The 15336-nt window shown below is 44.3% G+C and overlaps 1 protein-coding gene across 1 annotated transcript; it reads left to right on the top strand.

Moving 5' to 3' along the window:
• Positions 1-7607: 7607 nt before the first annotated feature.
• Positions 7608-9025, top strand: LOC311103854 (interferon a3-like; the record flags this gene model as incomplete). The annotated part of the gene is made up of 5 exons (XM_084145491.1): positions 7608-7757; positions 7916-7987; positions 8441-8593; positions 8723-8821; positions 8939-9025. 5 exons carry the CDS (start codon positions 7608-7610, stop codon positions 9023-9025), a joined length of 561 nt encoding a protein of 186 aa, XP_084001617.1.
• Positions 9026-15336: the final 6311 nt, after the last annotated feature.

Genomic DNA, 15336 nt, shown 5'->3' with positions numbered 1-15336 from the left:
GACCTTCAACAAGGACGCAATTCAGCTGCCGAGTATGCCCTCGAGTTCCACACCATGGCTGCAGGGAGTTGATGGAGTGAGGCTGCTTTACTTACTGTCTACCGAAGAGGGCTCAACAGGGAACTTCAGGTGGAGCTGGCCTGTAGAGGTGACCTTCAGGATTTAAATCAATACATTCGTATGTCCATCTCCATCGACCACCTCATCGCCGACCGCCGAAGAACTCTGCCACCCAGGAACCCAAAACCTTCTCTTTCCATGATTCCGTCATCCCGTCTGAGTCTTCCAGAGCCCGTGCAGTTGGGTCATGCTCCTCTCCCGTGTATCGAACGTCAAAGGTGGATCCAAGAAGGGCTCTGCCTATACTGTGGAGGGAAAGATAATCTACTCAGCCATTGCCCTGTTCGCCCCCCACGGAGAGATGAGAAGGGTCCCTCCACTGCCATGCAGGTAGGCGGGTCCATATTTCTAAATATCTCCCAGAAGCAATTCTCCATCCCAGTACTGATAACCGTGAAGGGGGTTACGAAGGGCTTGATAGATCCGGGAGCAGCAGGTAGTTTTATCGATCACCAGCTAGTACAAGAGCTTCACATTGATCTTACACCTGTCACCCCTCAAGGATTAACACCCTGGACGGACAGCCATTGGGCACGGGCTTCATTACGCACCTGACACAGAGCGTTACCCTCCAGATTGGAGTCTTCCACACCGAAACCATTCAACTCATGGAACTCTCATCCCCCAAACAGCCACTCATCCTTGGACACCCCTGGCTTTGTCGTCACGACCCTGCCATCTCGTGGCGACAAGGTGAACTACTGTCCTGGTCTTCTACCTGCTTCACCAGTTGTCTCAGCCTACCCTGCAGAGCCACCACCATTGAGGACTCTGCCTCTGCAGTGCCACCCACCATACCATCTGAATACGCCCAGTACAGCAATGTCTTCAGCAAAATCAAGGCCTCCACTCTGCCACCACATCACCCAGGGGACTGTGCTATTGACTTACTCCCTGGAGTATCCCCACCAAAGGGCCGTGTTTAACCCCTATCTATCCCGGAAAATGAGGCAATGGAGAACTACATTGATGAAGCACTCAAACAGTTTCATTCGTCCTTCTTCTTCCCCGGCTGCGTCCAGCTTCTTCTTCGTTGGAAAAAAGGACGGTGGTCTTCGTCCATGTATTGATTACCGTTCCCTGAATCACGGCAACATCTATACAAAACTCGACCTGCGGAGTGCTTATATTCTTGTCCGTATACGTGAAGGCGACGAATGGAAGACGGTCTTTATCACCGCACGAGGGCACTACGAATACCTGGTCATGCCCTATGGCCTTACTAACGCCCCCGCCGTCTTCCAATCCATTATGAACAAGGTTTCCCAGGATATGATCAACCGCTTTCTCATCGTCTACATTGATGACATCCTGATTTACTCCCACTCCCTGAAGGGACACATACAGCATGTACAAAAGGTTATTCAATGGCTCCTTGACCATAACCTTTATGTGAAGACAGAAAAGAGCACCTTCCATGTAACCTCAGTAAAGTTTCTCGGTTTCGTACTGACACCTGGAGGGGTCAGCATGGCTGAGAACAAAGTCACCGCCGTCAGTAACTGGCCCAAACCCACCACCGTTAAGGAACTCCAACGTTTCATTGGGTTCTCCAACTTCTGTCGACGGTTCATTTGGAACTTCAGTTCTACTGCCGCTCCCCTCACTGCCCTTACCAGCCAAAAGACCCGGACCCTTCAATGGACTGATACCGCACTGACTACTTTCAACACCTTGAAACGCCTCTTCACCTCAGCTCCTGTCCTTCACCAACCTGATCCGACCCTTCCTTTTACCCTGGAGGTGGATGCCTCCGAAGTAGGAGTAGGAGCCATACTCTCTCAGCGGGTGGGAACACCTCCAAAATCACATCCATGTGCCTTCTTTTCCAGGAAGTTATCCCCTGCTGAGCGGAAATACGATATGGGGAACAAAGAACTCCTCGCCATCAAGCTGGCCCTCGAGGAGTGGCGCCACTGGTTGGAGGGCGCACAACATCCCTTTCTTGTCCTAACAGATCATCGTAATCTGGAATACAGTGAGGGAAAAAAGTATTTGATCCCCTGCTGATTTTGTATGTTTGCCCACTGACAAAGAAATGATCAGTCTATAATTTTAAAGGTAGGTTAATTTGAACAGTGAGAGACAGAATAACAACAAAAGAATCCAGAAAAACGCATGTGAAAAATGCTATAAATTGATTTGCATTTTAATGAGGGAAATAAGTATTTGACTCCCTCTCAATCAAAAATATTTCTTGCTCCCAGGTGTCTTTTATACAGGTAACGTGCTGAGATTAGGAGCACACTCTTAAAGGGAGTGCTCCTAATATCAGCTTGTTACCTGTATAAAAGACACCTGTCCACAGAAGCAATCATTCAATCAGATTCCAAACTCTCCACCATGGCCAAGACCAAAGAGCTCTCCAAGGATGTCAGGGACAAGATTGTAGACCTACACAAGGCTGGAATGGGCTACAAGACCATCGCCAAACAGCTTGGTGAGAAGGTGACAACATTTGGTGCGATTATTCGCAAATGGAAGAAACACAAAAGAACTGTCAATCTCCCTCGGCCTGGGGCTCCATGCAAGATCTCACCTTGTGGAGTTGCAATGATCATGAGAACGGTGAGGAATCAGCCCAGAACTACACGTGAGGATCTTGTCAATGATCTCAAGGCAGCTGGGACCATAGTCACCAAGAAAACAATTGGTAACACACTACGCCGTGAAGGACTGAAATCCTGCTGCGCCTGCAAGGTCCCCCTGCTCAAGAAAGCACATATACAGGCCCGTCTGAAGTTTGCCAATGAACATCTGAATGGTTCAGAGGAGAACTGGGGGAAAGTGTTGTGGTCAGATGAGACCAAAATCGAGCTCTTTGGCATCAACTCAACTCGCCCTGTTTGGAGGAGGAGGAATGCAGCCTATGACCCCAAGAACACCATCCCCACCGTCAAACATGGAGGTGGAAACATTATGCTTTGGGGGTGTTTTTCTGCTAAGGGGACAGGACAACTTCACCACATCAAAGGGACGATGGACGGGGCCATGTACCGTCATATCTTGGGTGAGAACCTCCTTCCCTCAGCCAGGGCATTGAAAATGGGTCGTGGATGAGTATTCCAGCATGACAATGACCCAAAACACACGGCCAAGGCAACAAAGGAGTGGCTCAAGAAGAAGCACATTAAGGTCCTGGAGTGGCCTAGCCAGTCTCCAGACCTTAATCCCATAGAAAATCTGTGGAGGGAGCTGAAGGTTCGAGTTGCCAAACGTCAGCCTCGAAACCTTAATGACTTGGAGAAGATCTGCAAAGAGGAGTGGAACAAAATCCCTCCTGAGATGTGTGCAAACCTGGTGGCCAACTACAAGAAACGTCTGACCTCTGTGATTGCCAACAAGGGTTTTGCCACCAAGTATTAAGTCATGTTTTGCAGAGGGGTCAAATACTTATTTCCCTCATTAAAATGCAAATCAATTTATAACATTTTTGACATGCATTTTTCTGGATTTTTTTGTTGTTATTCTGTCTCTCACTGTTAAAATAAACCTACCATTCAAATTATAGACTGATCATGTCTTTGTCAGTGGGCAAACGTACAAAATCAGCAGGGGATCAAATCATTTTTTCCCTCACTGTATATCAGAGGAGCCAAGAGGTTAAACTCCAGACAAGCCCGCTGGGCTCTCTTCTTCACACGCTTCCATTTTCATGTTACTTACATCCCTGTAAAGAAAAACGTAAAAGCTGGTGCTCTCTCCTGCCAGTTTGACCTTCCGACCACTAACTCAGACCCTACACCCATTCTTCCTTCCTCTTGCATTATGGGACTGGTACAGTGGGAGGTTCACTATGCCATACAAGAAGCCCTAACCTCAGACCCGGCTCCTCCTGAGACATCAGCAGGGAAGAGTTACGTACCAGCAGCTGTCAGACCCCAACTGAAGCTGTGGTGTCCCACGTCCTTGGGGTCAGGACATCCGGGCATTACACAAACCACCGAACATCTAGCCCGTAAATTCTGGAGGTCCTCACTGGCATCCGATGTCAGGGATTACGTACTCTTCTGTCCAGTCTGCGCCCAAACCAAAAGCCCTCGTCATCTCCCTTCCGGTAAGCTTCAACCTTTGCCAATCCCTCACAGACCCTGATCCCACATAGCGGTTGACTTCATCACAGACCTTCCTGAATCCTCTGGTAACACCACCATCCTTGTCATAGTAGACCGTTTTTCAAAATGTGTGGTCTGGTTCCTCTTCCTCATTTACCTTACGCCATGGAATTGGCTGAGTGTATGTTCCAACAGGTGTTCCGTCTGTATGGGATTACGGAGGACATTGTCTCTGACCGCGGGCCCCAGTTTGTCTCCCGGGTGTGGCGAGCCTTCTGTGACCGACTGGGGGTCGCCCTCAGCCTCTCCTCCGGGTACCATCCCCAGACCAACGTCTGAACCAAGAAATAGGGATGTACCTCCGCCAACAATGTTCTGCCTCTCCACACGACTGTGGAGTCTTTATTATTTTGCAGATCTTCAAGCAGTGGAGATGAGGATAATGGTGAAACTGGAGATGATCCGTACAGAGTTCAGGACTGCTCTGACCCAAGTTATAGAGGCCCGGCAGCCAAAGGAGTCAGTCCCTGGGGCAACTTGAAATGCTGCAAAACCCTGCAGAAACAAATGAGGAACTGAAGGATATCTGTGAAACACTTAAAGACTCCCACTATCGAAAGAAAATGGTAGGGATGGCCATTTAAAATGTATCTGTTTTTAACGTTTTTTTAATCTGTATCACGTATTTGAACAGCAATTGACAAAAAGAAGTTAGCTGTTTATCAAGAGGACCAGATTTGAGAGAAGACTGCAACCTGCAATATTACTGAATCCAAATATCTTAATGTCAATGAAATGCAGATGTCATATATGCCATATGCCTATTTAGTGTTTGGATTGATTTCCCAATTACCATTTAACTTATCTTCAGAAGAAACGATCAGCCCATGATACACTACAAAAAATATTTCTCATTACTATCAGTCATTACTATTATTGGTCAAGTGATGGTAAGTCAAATGTGTATTTATTAACATTTCAAATGAATTAAATCAGTAACAAGGCAGTTATAAACTAAATGTGAAATCCTACAACCTGTTAAGATCGGAGAGAGAGGACAAAGGAAACGTGAAGGAGAGAGTTCTCATGGCCAATATTGCCTATGAGGGAAGAGCGGGACAATAGCCAACCTCTGTCTCAGCCAGCATACAGTGGGGCAAAAAAGTATTTAGTCAGCCACCAATTGTGCAAGTTCTCCCACTTAAAAAGATGAGAGAGGCCTGTAATTTTCATCATAGGTACACGTCAACTATGACAGAAAATTTGAGAAGAAAAAAATCCAGAAAATCACATTGTAGGATTTTTTATTCATTTATTAGCAAATGATGATGGAAAATAAGTATTTGGTCACCTACAAACAAGCAAGATTTCTGGCTCTCACAGACCTGTAACTTCTTCTTTGAGAGGTTCCTCTGTCCTCCACTCGTTACCTGTATCAATGGCACCTGTTTGAACTTGTTATCAGTATAAAAGACACCTGTCCACAACCTCAAACAGTCACACTCCAACCTCCACTATGGCCAAGACCAAAGAGCTGTCAAAGGACACCAGAATCAAAATTGTAGACCTGCACCAGGCTGGGAAGACTGAATCTGCAATAGGTAAGCAGCTTGGTCCTCTGTAGCTCAGCTGGTATAGCACGGCGCTTGTAACGCCAAGGTAGTGGGTTCGATCCCCGGGACCACCCATACACAAAAATGTATGCACGCACGACTGTAAGTCGCTTTGGATAAAAGCGTCTGCTAAATGGCATATTATATTGTATTTTTTTGTCAATTGTGTTTCAAAACTAAACTATTGAGAGGGGTGGAGTAGGCCTAATACTTATGGTGTATTATATATTATTTTAACCTAAAACATATTTGTTTCACTTATTTTCTTTCAGCGTTTCAGCTTGTGCTCATGGGAGGTCGTTAGAGCTGAAATGGGGAGCATCCTGAGGAATATTTACAAGAAATAAAAAATGCCAAGAAAACACGTGTGACAGTAGCATTACTTTTAGTTAATTTCTGCATGAAAATGTAATTTTTTTGAATATATGAATTATGCCACTGTAAGCTTTATATCTTATTTCTCCGTGTTGCAAATAATTGCCATGTAGGCTATAATATATAAATAAAGAGACAAACATGCCTTATATTGGTTGAAATTGTGCTAGCAATTTTGTAAAATTCTGTGGTGTGATGCAACCTTGAAATGAAACGACTTTTTCCTTGGCATGTTATCCTAAATGTGATGTTATTCCTCCTGACAATTGCATATCAACATCATCTTCAATGAAAAACAATAACATCCTTTACAAAACTCTGAATTCCTGAATTCCAGCCATCATCATATCACTGTAAAACATTGTTGATTCGTATAGTTATTAATTATATCAAGTACACATATATTGGATATCATGCAACAAATTCTGAATGTTAGTTCAATGGAGCGTTGCAATCGCTAACCATGCTGTTACTCTTCATTCTCTATAGTGGAAAGATAATACATGCAGAGGTCCCATCAACTCACATATCTGGATAAATAAATATATACAATATTAATTTATAAGCCCAATAAAAACACGCACACGTGGCTATAGGCCCAGATTCAAAAGCCCCTGCAATATAGGCTCCAATTTAAACAGTATTCCCAAGGTATATACTGGCTGTGCACTGTATATGCTACCAGTGTCTTATTCTGAAAAGCGGGAGCATATAGGATGGGCTCTACAAAAGTATTTCAGACAATCCAAACCCGTTTCTAAAACGAAATAAAGTCATGTTGAGTGTGTAATTGATAGAACCCATCCAAGGTTGATCTGTGTCTTTAAATAGGCAGTTGTGGTCCACAAACCACAATTTCCCTTTAAGCAATTGGTTACAACGTAGTTGGAAACCATAGTTTCTGTGTGCAAATGAAAAGGTGTTGCGTTTGCAAAGACAATATAAAATGCTATTGTTTTCGAAGTCAAAGGCCAAACTCAGTTTTGTTCTATATGGTGATATTTATTTAGGCCGTAGTCTGAATAAAATGGATTCACATGTCCATTTTTTTAATTAATATTTTTTTTCCTGGTTGATAGGCCAATATTTCATGATAAAATAGCAAATAAATCAAGAATGTAACAATTATCTGAGAGATGCACCTGTCCTTTCGGTGCATTTTCTCCAGACGGAAAACAATATTCTCAGGTATGAAAGTGTATGGGGACTTCCACCTTTCACTTTTGGAACACCGTGCAGAATCTTTGTATAAATGATCGACACAGGTTGGAGCATGGCAGAACTCGGGAATTGGGGAAATTGTTCGATCAGGAAGACCACTTTATCTCTTTATCCTTTGGGGAAAATATTTTTTTTTGTCGGAATTATACAAAGTAGGCTATCTTTCGGAAGTGCACCACGGTTGATTGGGACAGACCGAGAACTACAGTAGACCTTCGCTAAAATGGGTTCAATCAACCTTTGGATGTTCTTGGTCCTGACGATTTGCACCTGGAATAAAACCATCGGATGCACTTGGATGAGGACACTGCCTCGGTCTCCGAGCATGTTCCAAGTGTTCAGCAAAAACACCATAACGATGCTTCAGAAAATGGTAGGCTATGCGGTAATGTTTATTCACTTGTTCCTGGTCATTGGGCTGTTGTCATCTTTTCAACATTTCACGTGCTGCTATGTTTCATTTATTTCCCTGACTCCTTTATGTACAGTAATAATAATGCCATATTTTGTTTACATTTTTTGGCATCTCAGGGTCATGAAGTCTCTCGAGAAACTCAGATCACTTTCCCTGACAAGCAATACAGACAAGTCGATAATTTCAAGGTAAGAAATATGCATAGCCTACACTCTTAAAAAAAGGTTTTGTTCTATCCATAACCTTTTTTTCTAAGAGTTTACAGTGAATTCGGAAAGTATTCAGACCCCTTAACTTTTTCCACATTTTGTTACGTTACAGCCTTATTCTAAAATGTATTACATTGTTTTTTCCCCACATCAATCTGCACACAATACCCCATAAAGATTAAGCAAAAACTGTTTTTTATTTTTAATAAATTTGCAAAAATGTCTGAAAACATGTTTTGGCTTTGGCATTATGGGTTATTGTGATGAAACAAATAGATATTGAATGAATTTTAGAATAAGGCTGTAACGTAACAAAATGTGCAAATAGTGATGGGGTCTGAATATAATTAGGTTATAATATGAATATGCAATTTGCTTAGATTTGCCCTCAATTCATAAGGCATGTACTAATACAAAGCCCTCTTCTTCTAGGCTGACGAACAGATTGTCTTCATTTCGCAAACTCTGAAAGCTATAAAGAAATTGTACAGCAGTGGCAAATATGAGTCCACCGCCTGGGACCAGAAAGGAGTTGACAGGTTTATGAATGACCTGCATCGCCAGACCTCGGAGCTAGACCAATGCGTATGTAATTTCTCCTCTTAACATTAATGCAAAAAGGAAAACATTATCCTATCCTATTCGATTATAAAATAAGGTGGTTACATGTTAAACACATCACAATATTAAAATATTTGTATTTTGTTCCAACAGGTAAAGGCTATGAAAACTAGACTATCAAAATATGTCAAAAGAGTGAACAAAAAGATGAGCCTTCACTTCAAGTTCCTTAACAATTACTTGAAACGCGAGGTAGGTTGATCCATTTGTCTTACAAAGAGAGTACATTCACCAAATCTGGATGTATGTATGTGATGATAAAACGTGTGTCTATTCTAAAATCTTAATAATTGTATTTAATTCATGCAGAAACACAGCGCAAGCGGCTGGGAAGACGTAAGGACAGTTGTGCTGGCACACCTACGAAGACTAGACACAACATTAAGTAGCCAATGAGCATTATGTATTATTTATTTACATGTTAATTTATTTGTTTTTGAACGTATTCATTTATTGTGTTGTAATGTATTCACAACTCTGTGGAGTAAAACATTTTTTATACTGAATAATTATGTGATTGATTTAGGCTATACACAACGTAACAATGTTTTAGTGCATTTATTTTTGTACTTATGAAGGCCATTGCATACTGTATTTATTATTGCAACCTGATACGAAATGTGTGTTATTGTAATGATGAAATATATTATAATTAAATAAATGTGGCCTCTACATCTGAAATCTATTTTAATAAAATCTAATGTAATTTGTTGCATACACATATTTAGCAGATATTATAGCGGGTGTCGCGAAATGCTTGTGTTCCTAGCTCTACCAGTGCAGTAATATCAAACAATACACAACAATACACACAAATCTAAAAGTAAAAGAATGGACATTAAATGTAAATGTAAAATGACATAAGAAATATATAAATATTAGGATGAGCAATGTCGGAGTGTCGGAGTCCGGAGTGTATATATGTACACTACCGGTGAAAAGTTTTAGAACACCTACTCATTCAAGCGTTTTTCTTTATTTTTACTATTTTCTACATTGTAGAATAATAGTGAAGACATCAAAACTATGAAACAACACATATGGAATCATGTAGTAACCAAAAAATTGTTAAACAAATCAAAATATATTTTATATTTGAGATTCTTCAAATAGCCACCCTTTGCCTTGATGACAGCTTTGCACACGCTTGGCATTCTCTCAACCAGCTTCACCTGGAATGTTTTTCCAACAGTCTTGAAGGAGTTCCCACATGTGCTGAGCACATTATTCCATATGTGTTATTCTACAATGTAGAAAATAGTAAAAATAAAGAAAAACCCTTGAATGAGTAGGTGTTCTAAAACTTTTGACCGGTAGTGTATGTGAAGAATATGTGGATGGAATAGTATAGGTACAGCAATAGTTGAATAGGATGGCCTTAACTAGAATATAGTACATACACATGAAATGGGTAAAACAGTATGTGAACGTTATTAAGGTGACCAGTGTTCCATATCTACAGTGGGGGAAAAAAGTATTTAGTCAGCCACCAATTGTGCAAGTTCTCCCACTTAAAAAGATGAGAGAGGCCTGTAATTTTCATCATAGGTACACGTCAACTATTTTTTCCAGATAATCACATTGTAGGATTTTTAATGAATTTATTTGCAAATATTGGTGGAAAATAAGTATTTGGTCACCTACAAACAAGCAAGATTTCTGGCTCTCACAGACCTGTAACTTCTTCTTTAAGAGGCTCCTCTGTCCTCCACTCGTTACCTCTATTAATGGCACCTGTTTGAACTTGTTATCAGTATAAAAGACACCTGTCCACAACCTCAAACAGTCACACTCCAAACTCCAATATGGCCAAGACCAAAGAGCTGTCAAAGGACACCAGAAACAAAATTGTAGACCTGCACCAGGCTGGAAAGACTGAATCTGCAAAAGGTAAGCAGCTTGGTTTGAAGAAATCAACTGTGGGAGCAATTATTAGGAAATGGAAGACATACAAGACCACTGATAATCTCCCTCAATCTGGGGCTCCACGCAAGATCTCACCCCGTGGGGTCAAAATGATCACAAGAACGGTGAGCAAAAATCCCAGAACCACACGGGGGGACCTAGTGAATGACCTGCAGAGAGCTGGGACCAAAGTAACAAAGCCTACCATCAGTAACACACTACGCCGCCAGGGACTCAAATCCTGCAGTGCCAGACGTGTCCCCCTGCTTAAGCCAGTACATGTCCAGGCCCGTCTGAAGTTTGCTAGAGTGCATTTGGATGATCCAGAAGAGGATTGGGAGAATGTCATATGGTCAGATGAAACCAAAATAGAACTTTTTGGTAAAAACTCAACTCGTCGTGTTTGGAGGACAAAGAATGCTGAGTTGCATCCAAAGAACACCATACCTACTGTGAAGCATGGGGGTGGAAACATCATGCTTTGGAGCTGTTTTTCTGCAAAGGGACCAGGACGACTGATCCGTGTAAAGGAAAGAATGAATGGGCCATGTATCGTGAGATTTTGAGTGAAAACCTCCTTCCATCAGCAAGGGCATTGAAGATGAAACGTGGCTGGGTCTTTCAGCATGACAATGATCCCAAACACACCGCCCGGGCAACGAAGGAGTGGCTTCGTAAGAAGCATTTCAAGGTCCTGGAGTGGCCTAGCCAGTCTCCAGATCTCAACCCCATAGAAAATCTTTGGAGGGAGTTGAAAGTCCGTGTTGCCCAGCGACAGCCCCAAAACATCACTGCTCTAGAGGAGATCTGCATGGAGGAATGGGACAAAATACCAGCAACAGTGTGTGAAAACCTTGTGAAGACTTACAGAAAACGTTTGACCTGTGTCATTGCCAACAAAGGATATATAACAAAGTATTGAGAAACTTTTGTTATTGACCAAATACTTATGAGGATTTTTTCCCCCTCATTTTGTCTGTCATAGTTGACGTGTACCTATGATGAAAATCACAGGCCTCTCTCATCTTTTTAAGTGGGAGAACTTGCACAATTGGTGGCTGACTAAATACTTTTTTTTCCCACTGTATGTACTGTACATAGGGTAGCAGCCTCTAAGGTGCAGGGATGAGTAATCGGGATGTAGCCGGCTAGTGACAGTGACTAAGCTCAGGGCAGGTTGCTGGGTGGAGGCCGGCTAGTGATGGCTATTTAACAGTCTGATGACCTTAATCTAACATATTTACATGTAGGCCTAATAAAAATGGCATTGGTTAGGACTGATGATGTCACATGTGGTAGACAGGGTTTTTGTGACTTAACTTGGTAGCACAAGTCTGCCCAGTAAGCAAAATGACTTTGAAAAGACGTCCGAAATAAGTTAGGTTCATTCTAGGTTCTGAATGAAAGTTGAAAATACCTATTTTCCGGTCGTTTAAAAAATATATTTTCCAGATGTTGAAAGTAGAAAATATATATTTTCTGGAATTGAAAATACATATTTTCTGGACGTTGAAAATAAGTATTTTCCGGAAGTAGAAATTAGTTAAATTTTTGGTTCTGAATGAAAGTTGAAAATACATATTTTCTGGACATTTAAAGTACATATTTTCTGGATGTTGAAAATACGTATTTTCTGGACATTGAAATCTGGTTCATTTTCGGTTCTGAATTAACGTTGAAAATATGTCATTTACAGATGTTGAAAATATGTATTTTTTTGGTCATTGAATCAATGGCCAAATTTCAACTGCACATACATTCTCAATTAAGTAAGCATTATCTCACTATAATACATTTTGAATCCATTTAATATAGGAAAGAAGAGCCAACTGAAGATTGCAACATAGAATATTCATTATTGCTCCCATCTGTCACATGCACTTATGTTAGCTAAGTATTCAGACCCTTTACTCAGTACTTGGTTGAAGCACCTTTGGCAACAATTACAGACTCAAGTATTTTTGGGTATGACGCTATAAGCTTGGCACACCTGTATTTGGGGAGTTTCTCCCATTCTTCTCTGCAGATCTTCTCAAGTTGAATGCACTGTAAGTCGCTGTAGATAAAAGCGTCTGCTGAATGACCAAAACGTAATGAGCTGTGCCCCCCAAAAAGTACACATTTGGCTGGTCCGGACCGTTGCTTCCCTCCAGTGCTCTGATTCGCCGGTCTACTGAGCCACCGGTCTGAGCGCACCACATCGGCAACACCGGAATGGAAACCCAACGCACCCTAATCATCTCCAGCGCACCTGCATCTCATCATCTCATCACCACCCCTATACAGCCCTGGACTGTTCAGTGTTGTGTTGTGTGTGATTGTTAGTGTCTTGTTGTGTACGCGCTCTTTGTTGTACTCTTGTTTAGTAAACCTTTACATTGTTGATTCCTGCGTCTGGGTCCTGCCTCTTCGTATCCTCAGTACTCGTCACAGAATCACACACCAATCACGAAAATGGATGCAGCAGGTAATCATCCTGGAGTTTCCCAGCGCCTCGACCAGCACCAGCAGCAGATTGCCCAGCTCAACGCCACCATGCAGGAAGTGCTTCAAATGCTGCATAAACTGACCATCACTCCGGTTCCACCTCAGGGAGCGGCGAGTGCACCCAGTCCACCTCCTCCCGTGCTATCATCAATGTCTGAGGGACCCCTCGCCCTGCCGGAGCGCTATGACGGGAAAACGACAAAATGTAGAGGCTTCCCGCTACAGGTTTCACTGTATCTGGCGCGTCAGCGTGGGGCATCTCCATCGGACCAAGCCAGGATAGCGCTGGTGATTTCGCAACTGAAGGGAAAGGCGCTGGATTGGGCCACAGCAGTCTGGGAAGGAGGTGAGGCCGCGGCGCTTCCCTACTCCACCTTCCTCGCTCGATTCAGGGTGGTGTTCGATCATCCCACGGAGGGAAAGGACGGGGGTGAGCGTCTCCTCCGGCTACAACAGGGAGAGGGGGCCGCATTCGAGTTAGCCCTGAGCTTTCGCACAGTGGTGGCGTCTTCCGGCTGGAATGAGAATGCTCTGCGCACAGCCTTCAGGAGAGGCTTACGGGAGGACATCACGACGGAACTTGCATGTCGGGACGACGAGATGGACCTTGATACCCTCATCGCCACGTCCATTCGTCTTGACGACATGTTGAGAGACCGACAGAGTTTACAACACCTCCCGGAGCCTCGACGCTCACCCCATCTGAGCTATGGAAGCCGCCTTGCCTCTGAGTCCTCACCCATGGTGGTGGGAAGCACACCAACACCACCACGGTCCACAGATCTCCTGGCGGCTCCCTATCTAGGTGGTATGACTCCCGTCGCCGCTCCGTGAATGTTCCGTCATCACCTGTCACCAAACCATTGTTTTTAGTTCCCCTAACGGTGAATGGTTCTTCCTTCTCTTTGCCTTCCACAGCAATGATATATTCTGGATGAGCGGGGAACCTTATAGATAGGGAGCTGGTCTCTGAATGGGGGTTGCCCACCGTGCCACTGCCTTCTCCGCTACACGTCACCTCGCTGGACAATAAACCACTTGAATCAGGCACCATTACGCACGTCACTCTCCCCATCACCATCACCATTCCCACACTACCGGAGCACTACGAGGAGCTGTCCTTCCACATCGTCACGTCACCCCTTCACCGGATCGTCTTGGGATTGCCCTGGCTCAGACTACACAACCCTACCATCAATAGGATCACCAAGAGGATCACAGCCTGGTCCCCCTCATGCCGGAGGACCTGCCTGCCGGTGGTATTCCACGAGTCCGGAGTCCGCCCTCCAGCCCATCATTCCACGTGAGTACGCAGATCTCTCCGACGTCTTCTCTGCCTCCAAGGCTAAGTGTCTCCCTCCTCACAGGCCCTGGGACTGCGCCATTGACCTGCTGGAGGGACAACACCCCCCGAAGAGTCGCATTTACTCCCTCTCCATAGTGGAGACTGAGGCCATGGAGAAGTATGTGGCGGAGACCCTGAAACAGGTTCATCAGACGCTCTACCTCACCTGCCTCCGCCAGCTTCTTCGTGGTCAAAAAAGACGGAGGACTGAGGCCGTGCATTGACTACTTGGGGTTGAACGCAGTCACCACCAAGTACCGGTACCACCTCCCTCTGGTTCCATCGGCCGTCGAGCAGCTGCGAGGGGCCAGGTACTTTACCAAGTTGGACCTGAGGAGTGCCTACAATCTGATCCGAATCCGGGAAGGAGACGAGTGGAAGACGGCATTCAGCACTACCTCAGGCCACTATGAATACAGCGTCATGCCCTACGGCCTCGCCAACGCACCTTCCGTGTTCCAGTCCTTCGTCAATGACGTGTTCCGAGAATTCCACCAACAGGCCATCTCCTTCCTGGGATACAGGATCAGTCCTCAGGGGGTGTTCATGGAAAGAGCGAAGACAGACACTGTCAGGTCATGGCCAGTCCCCACCACCATCAAGGGCCTGCAGAGCTTTCTGGGCTTCGCAAATTTCCACCGGCGTTTCATCAGGTCCTTCAGCTCCATAGCCGCCCCGCTCACCTCTCTCCTTAAGGGTGGTCCTCAGAAGCTGGCCTGGAACCCTGAGGCTGACGCTGCCTTCAAGAGGCTGAATGAGAGGTTAATCTCAGCGCTCCTCCAAAAACACCCAGATCCAGCTCGTCCTTTCATCCTGGAGGTGGTCGCATCTGAGGAGGGCGTGGGTGGGATCCTCTCCCAGCGGCAAGGTAAGCCAGAGAAAATGTATCCCTGTGCCTTTTTCTCGAAAAAGCCTACCCCCGCAGAGAGGAACTATGGAGTTGGAGACAGGGAGCTTTTGGCGGTGGTCC

This window comes from Coregonus lavaretus (assembly GCF_964263955.1).
Source record: "Coregonus lavaretus genome assembly, chromosome: 28".
Taxonomy (NCBI): Eukaryota; Metazoa; Chordata; class Actinopteri; order Salmoniformes; family Salmonidae; genus Coregonus; species Coregonus lavaretus.
The sequence above is the reverse complement of the archived record's forward strand: the minus strand, read 5'-3'. Positions and strand labels throughout refer to the sequence as shown.